At 45.9% G+C, this 15,840-nt stretch overlaps 1 protein-coding gene across 1 annotated transcript in view; it reads left to right on the forward strand.

Moving 5' to 3' along the window:
* The window catches only part of vsnl1a (visinin-like 1a), a gene marked incomplete at its 3' end in the record, with an annotated part of 149,879 nt that extends 138,319 nt beyond the window's left edge, over nt 1-11,560 (forward strand). The window contains exons 3-4 of the mRNA XM_084314868.1: nt 8,377-8,592; nt 11,363-11,560. Of these exons, the coding sequence (XP_084170994.1) occupies nt 8,377-8,592; nt 11,363-11,560 (414 nt within the window). The remainder of the gene's footprint in view (nt 1-8,376; nt 8,593-11,362) is intronic.
* Between the last annotated feature and the right edge of the window lie 4,280 nt (nt 11,561-15,840).

Raw genomic sequence — 15,840 nt, forward strand, 5'->3', positions numbered from 1 at the left:
GAATTGGCAACGATTAGAACTGTGTTAGAATTGCTGTTTTTTTCTATTAAAAGAATGGTGTCTGGTGGCGGGGCCTTGAGGGCCAGCCGACGTCGACACATCGCGCGAGGTTGTTGACGTTATTAGCTTTGACCCAGCCGCAAGCTATAACCGCTCAGGGTTCCCCTCTCCGCAGGGGATTTTGGTCTTCTGCTGGAGCGCGGGCGGTATTGTCCTAGGCCCTACACCGCCTCACACCGCGCAGCCAGAAGAGGAGAGAGCACGGCCTCGTCAGCGGCGATGACGAGGCCCTCGACAGGCGGCCATGTTTTCCCCCGCCGGAGGTATCCTGGGCGTTGATTCGACAGGTGTCCACAAGGCCGACAGCCTTGGCGGCCGAGGGATCGGCCATGTAGGATGGGTTCGGCTTGAACAAACAAGCCGTCACCGTCCTGCCGCGAGCAGCCCGCTCTCCGATCACTCCCTTCCCCAACACCAGCGGAAAAAGTGGGCTCTGATTGTTTCCTTTGGCTGCGGGCCGCGTGCTTTCGTTGATGCGCGGGCGGCCCCCCTTTCGCTTCTCATGGGGACAGGGGCTGACACCCAGTTGATGGCTGAGCCTGGGTCTGTCCGTGAGAATGTTGTGCTGTCAAGCGACTCCCACACCTTGAACTGTGTTGGTTGAGCCTGGTGTTACGTCTGTCAACTTAAGTGTTGTCAGCAGGGGGGCTCGAAACCTTTTGAGGCACACAGTGCGGGCTTCCCCGGCCTCGCCTTCGCCAGGCCAGGTATCATGTTGGTGCCTCCCACTCCTGAAATATTGGCAAGTGGTCGCAGCTCACATGATTTGGGGTGGTAGTAATATCACTGCAGGGCTACGGTGTGTAGGAACCCATGGGGGCCTTACACCTTGCATGTCCGGCTGCAGAACAACTCCTCAGCATGTTCTGGAGGGGTGTTCAGTGGGGGGGCTTTTTTCATCGGAAGCCCCCTGTATCAGACCGGCCCTTTCTGTCGGGGTTCCCCCTTGGGTGCGATTGCCTCGTGGGTGGTGTCAGGGTCAGATGTTCCGACACAGAACGCGCTGCTCGCACGGTTCCAGGGTTGGCTACGCACAGCGGGGGGACCGGGCCAACTATCTACAGTTCCTGGCGGACCTGCGCCACGTGACGGCGGGTGCGTTGGGAGTGTTGTCACATATGACTACGGCAGTACCATATGTCGAGGTGGATGGAGAGAACGCTGAGGCGGGGACTTGTGTTTACACAACCCCACCCGTTTTCAGGTTTGGTACAGACCATATTGTCAGGGTCTCCAGCAGTGACAGCTCTGGTCAACGAGATCCAATCTCTGTGGACGAAGCAAGCCATCGTCGTGGCGTTCTCCTCCCGGTGTTCTCTGCCTGAGAAGTCAGGAGGGAGGGGTGTAAGACCCAGGCTGGACCTGTCCCATGGGAAGGTTCAGCATTTTTTGGATCATCTCCTACCTGTTGAACACTGTCAGGTGAGGGTCTGGTTCTCCTCCATAGACCTGTAGGATGCGTATGCGCATCTCCGATCTTCCATCCTAGGGCTTACCTACGCTTCCTTTGCAGGGTTAGCGTATGAGTACCAGAGGCTGCCGTTCGGTTTTCTCTGGCTCCCCGCATCTTCACCAAGTGCGTGGAGGCCGCACTGGGGCCTCTGCGTCGTCAGGGGTTACGGAGTGTTCTGCCCTGATGACGTTCTGATCCTTCGCGGTCAAGGTGGATCGTCAGGTCTCGTACCAGGCAGGTCTCTACCAGCCTGGGGTTGCTGTAGACTGGATGTTGAGTACTCCTCTTCCCAGTCAACGGTTGGAGGGCTATGGGCATCTCAGGAGGTTCCGTCCTAGGACGGTTACGGCGCTGTCTCACGTCGTGTTTTCACCGACGCCTCCCTCGCTGGTGACGGGTCGGGCCAACGCAGTAGGGGGCAGCTGGCAAACCATGCTGCCCGGTCTGCGCTACGTTCAATGTGTTGGTGTTGAAACCGGTCCTTCTGGTCCACAAATGGTGTTGATCAGGACGGACGATACGACGTCAGTGTCGTGTATCGACAGACAGGGAGGAGTACGCTTCCCCTGTCTGCACCAGGCGGCGGGCGGCTGGCTATGGGCGTCCTCCATCTGCGCGGCCTGAGGGCTCCCCACGTCCCCGGCAGGGAGAATGTTGGTGCAGGTGTACTGTCGCGGGGCGGTCCTCATCCTGACGGGTGAGGATTACGTCTGGACATGGCCAGGCGGGTCTGGGACCGATGCCGTGCCGCCAGGGATTCTTCCCCATACATCTGTTAGGTCAGTTGTTGGGACGGGTACGTTGAGGGGCGCAGGTTCTTGATCCTGATGGTGTTACCATCTGGAATGCGCATGCTCCCTCCACTGTCGCGCTTACGCGGGCAGATGACGTATGTTCCAAGTGTGGTGTAAGGCGGGGGGCCGGGACTCAGTCTCCTGCCCCCTGGATGCTGTCCTTAGTTACCTCCAGTCTCTCCTTGATAGACTGTCGGCTTCGACGGTGAGGGTATATGCAGCAGCTATATCCTCCTATCATGAGGGGTTTGAGGGGATGTCTTGTTCAGTCACCCTCTTGTGAAGCGTTTCCTGCTTGGCGCTCGATGCGTTAAGCCGGTGCAACGCTCCTTGGCTCCGACTTGGGATCTTCAATTGGTCCTCGGTCGGTTGTCCTTGGCCCCGTTTGAGCCGCTCGAGCAGGCGCCGTTGGGACAGCTGTCCTTCAAGACCGCGTTCCTACTGGCTGTCACTTCCGCTAAACGCGTAGGTGAGCTCTGTGCTCTCTCGGTACGTCCAGAGTGCCTGTCTTTTCGGACCGATTGCGGTGCCACTCTGCGACCTAATCCTGCTTTCGTGCCTAAGAATATCCGGAGTTCCTTCCGCTCCCGGGATATTGTGGTTCAGGCGTTTCGTCCTCCTCCTCACACTAGTGAGTTAGATGCGGGCCTTCACCTGTCATGTCCAGTCCGTGCTTGGGGATTTACCTCAGCCGTACTCAGGACTTCAGGGTTACCGACCAGCTTTTTGTCTGTTACGGTGGGGCTCGTGCTGGTAAGGCACTGTCGGAGCAGCGCCTGTCCCATTGGTTGTGCGAGGGCATTACCCTCTGCTACACGTTGGCTGGGCAGGATCCCCCTGGGGGCGTCAGGGCGCACTCCACTCGTCGGGTGGCTGCTTCTGCCGCTCTCCTGGGTGGGGCCTCGGTGGAGGACATCTGTGCTGCAGCTTCATGGTCCTCCCCGGGTCCCTTTGTAATGTTTTACCTCATGGACATGACCGGGGGTTCTGTCTGCCAGGCGGTTCTGGGGTCTGTGGCCTTTCCTGCTTCCCGTCCTTTGGTCGGGTAGCAGGAGTGTATGGGTATGGGCCACAGTGTGTTGAGTCACACATGGTTCCGCCTGTACGGTGTGTTCAAGGGGTTCTAGTTCCCTCTTGTTCGCATTCAGGTGGAGTTGACTGCACCCCCCCTTCATTAGGAAGGATGGGGTGACAGGGCTCCCCGCACCCCTTGATGTGGGCTTACGGGTCCTCAGGGGGTACATATGTCGGGTCTCGCGTCCGCTCTTCCCCATATCTCATAAGGCTCAGAGCGGGACGCGAAAGCAAATACGATATATAACGATAGGTTATGTAGATAACCTAGTTATATTAGTATTGGCTGAGCGTCCCGCTCTGCGCGGCCCTGAGTTCCCTCTTGAGGGATCTTTTCCTGGGACAGGATTTGGCGAGGAAGGGTGTTTTGGTGACCAGAGTCACGGTTATATGGGCGGTGCCACCATAGGGGCGGGGCCCCATACAGGTGGGGTGCATGTAGTTGTTTTCGTTGGAGATACAATAGGTATCATAGGAGATAAGGGGTATCTCATAAGGCTCAGAGCGGGACGCTCAGCCAATACTAATATAACTAGGTTATCTACATAACCTATCGTTATCTGTACACAACAAGTAGAAGCAATAATGGATGTCTAAATAAACCTGCTAGAATTCAAGTGGCTAAGAACTGTGTTTATTAAGGGGGAACTACCCCCCAATTTAAGAATGCATACATGTTAGTCCAGAAAGAGTGCTAAAAATCAAACTTGTTTGAATGACGTCACCAAGCATAATGTCTGGAGCTGCTCCACAGACAATGAATTGGGTAAGATGGTAAAGGTGACACTGAGAACACCCAGAAGTGAAAACACTACCATGGAATAAAGCTCATTTGAGTATAAAAAACCCAAATATTCTGTGTACCCAGTAGGGCTGACCTTTTTATTTGGGAATTCGAAGCTTCGGGGCCGAGATTCGATTTTTATTCAAAGCTTCGAAATAAAAAAAAAATAATTATTTATTTATTTTTAATCTTTTTTTTTTATGTTGTTGTGGGACTTGTACAGCACTTTGTTCAACTTTGTCAGTGCTGTAAAGTTGAAACCTTTTTAAATCTTAGACAAACTAAACACTTTGCTTTCATGAAATATTGTAAGCCGTCATTTGAGGCTTTATAAAAGCAGCACAATGAACACAAATCTGTCGGTGCCGAGTCCGACCTCATCTTAAATAACAAACAGCATTGCTTGTTGTAGTTAACAAAGAGAGGCAGAGTTGATTTTGCAAAAATATATATATATATTCATATATATTTTCTTTTTCTTTTACATAATCGAATTTTATTTTCATATTCGAATCCCATGCCCATCGAACGAAGCTTCGAAGTATTTAAGACAGCCCTAGTACCCAGTACAGTAGTATAGAAGCTACCATGTTAGTACTCTCACATTAGTATTCACATCAGGTTGGACTGCTGACCTCTGGATGGATGGGTTGATGTTAAGCTGTAGCCAGGAGGGTCATATGATACGGGACAAAAGTGGGTTTTATCCTTCTGGTAGCACTGAATATGAAGGTATCCGTGATGGATTCCTGCAAAAGAAATATATACAAACCGTCGGAGTAGTAGTGAAAAAGTTAAAGAATAAAAAAATATATATATAATTTTGAATAGCATCACAATTGTATATGACAATTGTATAATATAAATACATAAGAATAATGTCATATCACATCGTAGTTTGTTCTGGAAAATGAAATACCATCAAATACCGTCAAAGCTAGGTCTTGTGATATGATGCTTTGGCCATACCGGCCCCAGCCTTAAACCAAATGATTAAATGTCTTCTTCTTATCAACTACAGAGATGTTTAACCCTTTCACTACCACACTACCAAATTGTTAACCCCTTCACTGCGACAATACAGAAGGTTAACCCTTTCACTGCCACACGACAAAGGGTTAACCCTTTCACAAACACACTACAGAAGGTTAACCCTTTCACTACCACACTACAGAAACCGTCTGTAGTGTGGTAGTGAAAGGTTAACCGTCTGTAGTGTGGTAGTGAAAGGTTAACCGTCTGTAGTGTGGTAGTGAAAGGTTAACCGCCTGTAGTGTGGTAGTGAAAGGTTAACCGGCTGTAGTGTGGTAGTGAAAGGTTAACCTTCTGTAGAGTGGTAGTGAAAGGGTAACCTTCTGTAGTGTGATAGTGAAAGGTTAACCTTCTGTAGAGTGGTAGTGAAAGGTTAACCGTCTGTAGTGTGATAGTGAAAGGTTAACCGTCTGTAGTGTGGTAGTGAAAGGTTAACCATCTGTAGTGTGATAGTGAAAGGTTAACCGTCTGTAGTGTGATAGTGAAAGGTTAACCGCCTGTAGTGTGGTAGTGAAAGGTTAACCATCTGTAGAGTGGTAGTGAAAGGTTAACCGCCTGTAGTGTGGTAGTGAAAGGTTAACCGTCTGTAGTGTGGTAGTGAAAGGTTAACCGCCTGTAGTGTGGTAGTGAAAGGTTAACCGTCTGTAGTGTGGTAGTGAAAGGTTAACCGCCTGTAGTGTGGTAGTGAAAGGTTAACCGCCTGTAGTGTGGTAGTGAAAGGTTAACCGGCTGTAGAGTGGTAGTGAAAGGTTAACCATCTGTAGTGTGATAGTGAAAGGTTAACCGCCTGTAGTGTGATAGTGAAAGGTTAACCTTCTGTAGAGTGGTAGTGAAAGGTTAACCTTCTGTAGAGTGGTAGTGAAAGGTTAACCGTCTGTAGTGTGGTAGTGAAAGGTTAACCGCCTGTAGTGTGGTAGTGAAAGGTTAACCGTCTGTAGTGTGGTAGTGAAAGGTTAACCGCCTGTAGTGTGGTAGTGAAAGGTTAACCGTCTGTAGTGTGATAGTGAAAGGGTTAACCTTCTGTAGTGTGGTAGTGAAAGGTTAACCGCCTGTAGTGTGGTAGTGAAAGGTTAACCGCCTGTAGTGTGGTAGTGAAAGGTTAACCGCCTGTAGTGTGGTAGTGAAAGGTTAACCGTCTGTAGTGTGGTAGTGAAAGGTTAACCTTCTGTAGAGTGGTAGTGAAAGGTTAACCGTCTGTAGTGTGGTAGTGAAAGGTTAACCGCCTGTAGTGTGGTAGTGAAAGGTTAACCATCTGTAGTGTGGTAGTGAAAGGTTAACCTTCTGTAGAGTGGTAGTGAAAGGTTAACCTTCTGTAGTGTGGTAGTGAAAGGTTAACCATCTGTAGTGTGATAGTGAAAGGTTAACCATCTGTAGTGTGATAGTGAAAGGTTAACCGTCTGTAGTGTGGTAGTGAAAGGTTAACCTTCTGTAGAGTGGTAGTGAAAGGTTAACCGCCTGTAGTGTGGTAGTGAAAGGTTAACCGCCTGTAGTGTGATAGTGAAAGGGTTAACCTTCTGTAGTGTGATAGTGAAAGGGTTAACCTTCTGTAGTGTGGTAGTGAAAGGTTAACCGTCTGTAGTGTGATAGTGAAAGGGTTAACCTTCTGTAGTGTGGTAGTGAAAGGGTTAAGGCAGCTCGCAGGGAAAACTACCTTTTCCTTCCCTACCTTCCCTACCTTTGAGCACATGGGCCCTGTGAGGTCAGGGACAGTTGACCCCGCTGGGAGCTTAGTCATGTTCAGGTAGCGTGAGGTTCTCTGACGATGGTAGGCAGGGTTCGCACAAGGTCCTTGAAGTGCTTAAAGTGATTAATTTTTTTTTTAAGTCAAGGCCTGGAATTCCTTGAAAACAGCCATTTTTGTAACAAGATGCTTAAAAACTCCTTGAAATTCAAATCAACCATTCGCATTGAAAGTTTTGTTCATCCATGATCAAATTCTTCTGAATCAAGAAATATAGATTTTTTTTTATCTAAAGTGTAACTAATTGTCGGAAATTAGTTTTAAGCCATAAATATTGGATCAGATTTTTTTTCAATAAAAAAACAGCATTTAAAAGTGAATTGTATCCTTTTAAATGCTGTTTTAAAATGAAAAATAGTGTGAAAGTCCTTGAATTTCATTGAGCAATGTCTGTGGGAACCCTGGGTAGGACTAGTGCGCCGTGGGGAGTGCACACACATAGACACAAACGCACACAGATGAAGAAAAGTATGCGTGCACACACCCGCACAGGAAGCAACAACTCCACTTTGTTCAGACACCACCACATTAATGGGGACCACCACCCATTTTAAGAATTGACATAATGCTGTGGCCAGGGACAGTTCGGTCAGTATTAAACACACACCACTCTCTCCTAAAGGGACACATTTTCTATCAATGCCTCATAAATCATTCGTTGTCTATGGAGCAGTCCCACATTCTGGGGCACAGGAAAAACATAATTTGAATTTTTAGACATACACACAACTATGCATAGCTCTCTCTCACTCTATCTATCTCCTCTCTCTCTCTCTCTCTCTCTCTCCTCTCTCTCCCACACACACACACATACACCGATTCACTTCCAATGATGTACACACTCGTGCAAACACCAACCTCTCTCTCTCTCTCTCTCTCTCTCTCTCTCTCTCTCTCTCTCTCTCTCTCTCTCTCTCTCTCTCTCTCTCTCTCTCTCTCTCTCTCTCTCTCTCTCTCTCTCTCTCTCTCTCACACACACATGAAGTATTTTTTGATGCTCAGCTATAAATAATCCAGGGATATAAATAAGATGTGCTCAGGTAGCGCTTCAAAGGCTAGTGCAGCGGGAAATAAGACCAGAAATCAAAGCAGTTCAATTAGTTAGTTAGTGTATATGGAGTTATTGTATAGTAAGTGTATATATAGTTAATATATATATATATATACTAGGCTACATGGTTGTATGTACCTGACATTCTTTATTTTTTTAAAGGGAGATTTGAATACAGCATCATTGGCTATTGATTATTATGATGTTCTTTGAGGAAGGGTTGAATTGAAACGGACAGCTCATAGAGTAGAAGGCTGAACACACAAAACATATAATTGCTTTTTAAATAAAAACAGGTGCTCCACTGTCGGTTTCATTGATCATAATCAACATAATGTCAACGTTGTATGTATATGATACATCTTCCTCTCTCTCTTCTCCCTCCAGTTCTTCCCCTACGGCGACGCGTCGAAGTTCGCCCAGCACGCCTTCAGGACCTTCGACAAGAACAGCGACGGCACCATCGACTTCAGAGAGTTCATCTGCGCGCTGTCCATCACGTCGAGGGGCAGCTTCGAGCAGAAACTCAACTGGGCCTTCAACATGTACGACCTGGACGGAGACGGCAAGATCACGCGGGTGGAGATGCTCGAGATCATCGAGGTATACAAGATCACTTTCTTGAACTGACTTTCTTAAAAGGGGGAGGTTCTGATTTTTGGAACTCTAGCCTTATTTCTTACTTACCAAGGGAATTATTGGTTGATTGGTTGAGTCCTTTCTCAGCACAATCCATGCTGTTCCTCATACTATCTCCATATAGTTAGCCACAAGTCAATGCTAAGTCAATGGGGTTAAGCTCCTGTCTGTACAAACTGACTGAGGCTCACTGAATCTCACTCCATAGTGTATGCAAAGTACATTTCAGTGAGCTTCAGTCAGCTTGTACAGACAGAAGCTCGACCCCAATTGACTTTTGCATCCAAATGAGACCCTGTTTTCCAAGTCATCTGGCATCTGGGCACATACAGGTTGATTCAGACCAAAATCTCATGCATCAACTGGACCACGAACTAGTGAGTTGTGTCTTTGTGGGAGCTGGAGTTGACTGCAGCTGTTGCAGATACAATTCTATGCAATGGGGCAACTGCACAACAGACAAATAATGACTTCTTGTCTGTTCTGTGGTTCTTGTCTGTTGCGTGGCTCTTGTCTGTTGCGTGGCTCTTGTCTGTTGCGTGGCTCTTGTCTGTTGCGTGGCTCTTGTCTGTTGCGTGGCTCTTGTCTGTTGCGTGGCTCTTGTCTGTTGTGTGGCTCTTGTCTGTTGCGTGGCTCTTGTCTGTTGCGTGGCTCTTGTCTGTTGCGTGGCTCTTGTCTGTTGCGTGGCTCTTGTCTGTTGCGTGGCTCTTGTCTGTTGCGTGGCTCTTGTCTGTTGCGTGGCTCTTGTCTGTTGCGTGGCTCTTGTCTGTTGCGTGGCTCTTGTCTGTTGTGTGGCTCTTGTCTGTTGCGTGGCTCTTGTCTGTTGCGTGGCTCTTGTCTGTTGCGTGGCTCTTGTCTGTTGCGTGGCTCTTGTCTGTTGCGTGGCTCTTGTCTGTTGCGTGGCTCTTGTCTGTTGCGTGGCTCTTGTCTGTTGCGTGGCTCTTGTCTGTTGCGTGGCTCTTGTCTGTTGCGTGGTTGCCCTGTTGAATCAAATTGCAGCCGGAGGCCCTCCAACTAACTTGAGCACCAAAAGACTTTGTTTGGAATAGTTCAGTATGATGTTGGATTATACAGAATGATCCTTTAATGAGCCTGCGCTGCGTCCCAGGAAAACAGTGGACCTCATTCACCAACATTGTCTTAAGTTTCCTCTTACGACAACCTTGTTGGAAGTTCGTAAGAGAAAACCTACGGCAGTCACCCCCGGATTCATCAACGTGTGGAGAGGTTCTCTTAAATTGTCAAAATGATTGCAGCTGCGATCCCCTGAATGAAATACGTCACTCAATCACAAACTGGAAGCACATTCTCGTACACCTGAATTTGCATACAGACACGCCCCACCAGCTCCTTATAAGGCGAGGGCCGCGTGCAAAGCGTAAGCGAGAGGCTCCCCCCTATTCAACAGGCAGCCATTTGAAACTGATCAAAATGAGATTAGATTAAAATGTATTGTCATCATACAGCACACTAGAGCTATAGTGGAATAGACTGTATTAATATTCCATATTTATACCGTCTCGTTGCACGCTCCTGGCCACCTGCCACCAGTGAAGCTGCGATCGTTACCAAAATCATGTTTTAGGTTCGGTAAAACACGACGCTCTGGTCAATACAAAAGCATGTTTTAGGTTCGGTAAAATAGACCTAAAATAGACCTTACCTTAGTCAGAAGGTACTCCAAAATTAATAATCCCAGTAGTTCCATCGCGATCGCCATTACCGGTGTGCATTGGGCCTGGCCTATAATACGGGAAACAATAGGTTTCAGGCGAGAAAATCTGCGACAGATAGCTGTGTGCTGATTCACTTTGAGGGGGATGGGATTCCTGCAGCCGGAGGTACCGAGGTACTGAAAGATAACCGAGAGACCCAGTTCAAAATCTTAACTTTTTTCTTAAGTCTGTTGGTGAATGAGACCCAGTGACTTTATTTACACTGGCTGTGGTGAAAAGTAACAGAATATATGTTGTCCTGAAAGTGGAATGCCACCTAAATTTACTTTTAGTTTGCAATTCTGATACCCTTTTAGTAGTATAACACAATCAGGTTTTACTGAAGTAGTTGGTGTGAATGACTCATCTGTTTTACAAACCATGGTTAATTTTTAAGAGAGGTCATTGTCAAGTCAGATTTATCTGTATAGTCCTAAATCACATTACAATGGGCTGAACAGGTCCAAAATGGAGAAACACCCCCTGGCTAAACCACCAAAAAGGAAAGACTTAATAGGAAAAAGGGGAACAAACCTCAGACGGCCGGTTCAATAAGAGACCCTCTCAACTAGGATGGCCAGGTGTGATTTGTAATTACTCAAAGTGTATATTTGACTCTACAAGAACACATTTGAAACTTTGGACCCAGAGGTGGTGTTAAATTAACCTACTAAACCTACCCTCTCTTGGTTTCATTTTAGTAAGAGCCTCTTTTTGACCACTTGTTGGTGTCTTCATATACACAAAGGTGTTAAGAAAAACCCCTCCCTCCTCTGCTGTGCACGCAGGTGATCTTTAACCCCGCCCCTCCCTCCTTGCTGTGCACGCAGGTGATCTTTAACTCCGCCCTTCTCTCCTTGCTGTGCACGCAGGTGATCTTTAACTCCGCCCCTCCCTCCTTGCTGACTGTGCACGCAGGTGATCTTTAACTCCGCCCCTCCCTCCTTGCTGACTGTGCACACAGGTGATCTTTAACTCTGCCCCCTCCCTCCTTGCTTTGTCTCCCTCTGCCCACGCAGGCGATCTACAAGATGGTGGGCACAGTGATCATGATGAAGATGAACGAGGACGGCCTGACACCTGAGCAGCGGGTGGACAAGATCTTCTCCAAGATGGATAAGAACAACGACGACCAGATCTCGTTGGAGGAGTTCAAAGAGGCCGCGAAGAGCGACCCATCCATCGTATTACTCCTGCAGTGTGACCTCCAGAAATAGGACAGGGAAGGGGGGAAAAACGCGCGCTCCCCCAATCCCCACCCCCCTCCCCTCCCCCTCGCCGAGCCGCCACGGACTGCACAGAAAGAAGTTTCATGTTCCATTCAGTTTGCAGCTATTTCCACTGAGAAAAAATATATTATAATGATAATAATAATAATGCTTGGACTACCTTTCAATGGATCCGCTTCTTGTGTTTGAAACACTTGTGTGCATGAGAATGTTATTTGCTATAAAAATGATCTACACACCTATAACATAGTGCGCGAGTGTGGGCGCACACCAACACTGCAGAGATGATAACACACACACACACACGTACATACACACACAACCTCTCTCACTATACATTCACTCTACACACAAATACATAAATATATATAGATATATAAATATTAAATATGAATATATATTTAAATTATTTAAAGATCAACTGCCAAAATGTGAAGTGTGCGAAGATTTTCCCTATGGTTTCACTCTGCCGGAGATTGCGCATCGGTGATACGGAGAGAATTTAACGCTACTCTCTATTTATTGTTCTGAAGTTTACTGACGCTAGCTATATGTGTTTCATAATAATAATGTCAACCAAACCAAAATTCCTATGATAAACTTTCCGTCTCCAATTAAAGACGCTGTCCATTATTCTAAGATAACTCTGACTAGATGACGAGATGGATTAGGGTTCATCTGACTTTCTCATTCCGAAACGTGCTTGTACCGTCAGTGAAAAATATAATCTTAGTTAATTTGCATGTCTTTAGGTTCCTACCTTAAAACCTCCTCTTTTTGCGTCCTATGAGAATAATCGAAGACAAAAAGCCTCATTGAGGAAATGCGGTGACACTAAACTGTGGAAGAAATGTTTTTATCAAATAGCAAAAACCATATTCCAGTCAGTAAGTATTGTTGTATGGGATGCCATTTTTTGTGATTTGTCCTAGACACTTATTTTGACTGCTGCAGCTGTGGGAGCATGTTTCCTCGTAGATTATAGTATATGTTGCTGAAAATCAAGCCTCAGTCCTCTCGCACCCGATGCAGATAATACACCATTCCATGCATCTATTTTGAACGAGGAGATCCTGAATGTGGCATATTCAGGGCATTAATTGGAATCGTGAGATCAAACACAATATTGCCTGTATAATCTGAAGCAACATAACTCTTATATACAGATAGTAATAGACTTCAATTAGCCTAAAGAAAAAGCTGATTCAATTGAGAGGTTTTAAGTGTATATTAGATAACTTAGTTTGAACCATCATCACTATTTGAATACCATGTGTTCATTATTTTGTCCCCCCAATTAAATATACAGGTTGCATATCAAACAAGCTGAAATGGGTGAGGTTTTCACTCCGTGTGGCTGTGGAATAAGAGATGTTAAGAAGTGTGCAACATTTTATGGTAGGCAGGCATTATTAAACGCTGATTCACTCTTGTTTGTCTCTTTCCGTTGAGCGCTAAGAGCTCATTAGAAGCTGATACGCTTTATAAAGCCATGTTTAGTAGGCTAGTTTGCCCCCGACCCCCGCATAGTGTGACTCTCACTCTCGCTCCTCTCACAGATCAGTCTTTTTGTACTTTTTTACTCCCCTGTGTCATACATACTGAAGCATACAAACTGTATAGAGGTTCTGTGTTTACCTTCAAGTCGTCTACTACCCGCCACTGAAGAAAGATGAAAATTAGCTTGGTAATATAGTCAGCCCATTTGTGTCTGGATAATGTAGTCAATAAATGAATCCCTATTTGCTAGTTACCACAATCCCTTCCTGGCTTGTATAGATACCTATGGCTATTTGGTAAACTACTCCTAATGTTACGCCCACACTATGTTCTCCGAGCTCGGCTGCGTACTGGGATGGTTACATAGGAGTTGACGCGTTCCGAAATGTACCGTATGAGGCCAACATCCATCTGCATCTTTGCAACGATTAGGCTTGTCCAGTTCAGTTTGTAATCTTCTTTACATGAACATATTTGCCTGGAAATGTTTATAATTACGACTGTATTGTTACTACTTATGATCAAGATACCAAAATGTCAGTAATGGCAACCCGCGTACGAAGGATTATTTTGTAGCATGTATTGTGTCCCCGATGACATGGCTGCACTACTCCCTGTGTTGTGATTTAAACTAATAAAATAAACTCTATGGGCGCTTGTCTGGTGTGGTGGTGACTCAGAAACGCCATTCATGTTGTCAACTTGTCAAGAAAATGATCAAATAAAATATATTTCTTGACCACCTTTTTTATCTGACAAAAATAACTAGACCCAACGAAAACAAAACATTTGTCATCATAATGGACATTCAAGTTACTGAGGAAATATGTTACTGATTTGTTTAATACATTGGTGTGTTGTTTATGTTACTATATTGGAAACTGAAGCTCACAGTATAGGCCCAGTCTGCCTCTTCTTTCAGTGTAACACTGTAGATTGGGAAAATATCAAGAAATTTACTACAGTCCTTGATTGGATTTAAATGTAAAGAGCGTGTGTAGAATAAAACTAAACAGATACTGAACTGGGTGGAACATTTTAACATGAGCAAAACCACTAAATGTTTTAAGTCAACAAACATAATCTGATAATGCCTGCCAAAATGAAAGCACTGCTCAGAATATAGGAATTAATCAGCATTTAGGATATCTAGGTTCTCTTCTCTATCACCACTGCTTTGGTTAAAGACACCATACTGGAACCAGAAGATTATACCAGAACCAGACAACCATACCAAATCCAGAAGACGTCCATACAGGAACCAAAAGACAATTGGGACCAAAGTCGTTCCTTGTTACAGCCAACATGTCCGTCCTTGTCAAAGTGTCCTTGAGCACTGACCACCTGCCTGCTCCAGGGACGCTGCAAATGGCTGACCCCGCAGCCCGCACTATACCAGGCCTACCAAATGCCTAGACACGGTGAACGTCAGTGATAAGCATCTGATCTGTATTAAATTAACAAATCAATAGTGTGGGTTACAACATATCTCATCAGGGCTCTTTCTCATGTCTTCCACAAGGGACACGATGCCTTCAAATAAGTCTTTAAAATGAACGTATAATGGTACACGTGTATGGTAAGTTAATGACTGCAGTTTAATATGGATAATGGTGCAATTGTACGGCAAGTTAATGACTGCAGTTTAAATATGGATAATGGTGCGAGTGTAGCAAGTTAATGACTGCAGTTTAATATGGTGCATGTGTAATGGTAAGTTAATGACTGCAGTTTAATATGGATAATGGTGCATGTGTATGGTAAGTTAATGACTGCAGTTTAATATGGATAATAATGGTGCAAGTCATGACTGCAGTATCAATAGACCAAAAGTTGCAGTGGCATGCTGTACTATATGTAACCACCAGGTGGTGCCTTTGTTAAACAGCTTAGCTCAGTGTTTCTCAAAGTGGGGGGCGCAGAGGCATGACAGGGGGGGCCTTGAGATTAAAAAAAAGAAAATATTTTTTTTCGGATTACAGAAAATTATCACTAAAGTGCTATCTGTTGCAGCTGCACTGTTCTCCATGAAAATACCATATTTGGATAAGTTTGACCATTTCTCAAAATCTGAAAATCATTATTTAATAAAACACAGAAAAGGATCACCAAGTTACTCTCGATAAAAAAAAACTTTACAGACAACATTGAGACAAAGCTAACAGAACATGGACTGAAATGGGAGAACTGTGTGGGCTTTTGCTCTGACGGTGCGCAGGCCATGGCAGGGAAAAGGAGGGGGCTACAGGCGCTCATAAAGGGGGTCTCGCCAAACGCGCAATGGACGCACTGTAAATTCACAGAGGCGCCAGCGTCAAGACAGCTTAGCCCTGAGCTGAATGAGGTTTTGACAGAAGTTATAAACGTGGTAAATTTCATCAAAACCGAGCCCTGAAAGCACGCATGTTCTCTGCGCTGTGTGAGGAGATGGGAGCTGACCATTCTGCAGTGCTGTTTCACAGCGAGGCAATGTGGCTCTCGCGAGGGAAGGTGTTGTCAATTTGAAAGGTCACGATATTGGTGTTATTTCAATAAATTTAAACATGGCCCATTTCATGACTATTTTGTTGGGTCGAGGAGCCCAAGATATTTTGGTCCGCCAAAGGGGGGGCCTGACAGAAAAAGTTTGAGAAGCACTGGCTTAGCTCAATGATAGGCAGTTTGTTGGCAATAATACATTTTAAGAATAGAATATACCGTCACACCTAACGTCTGCAACAGACACCTGGTGAATGTCCAGCACACCTTATTACCTACAAGCACAAAAC

The sequence above is a fragment of the Notolepis coatsorum genome, assembly GCF_963971535.1.
Source record: "Notolepis coatsorum genome assembly, chromosome: 5".
Classification (NCBI taxonomy): Eukaryota; Metazoa; Chordata; class Actinopteri; order Aulopiformes; family Paralepididae; genus Notolepis; species Notolepis coatsorum.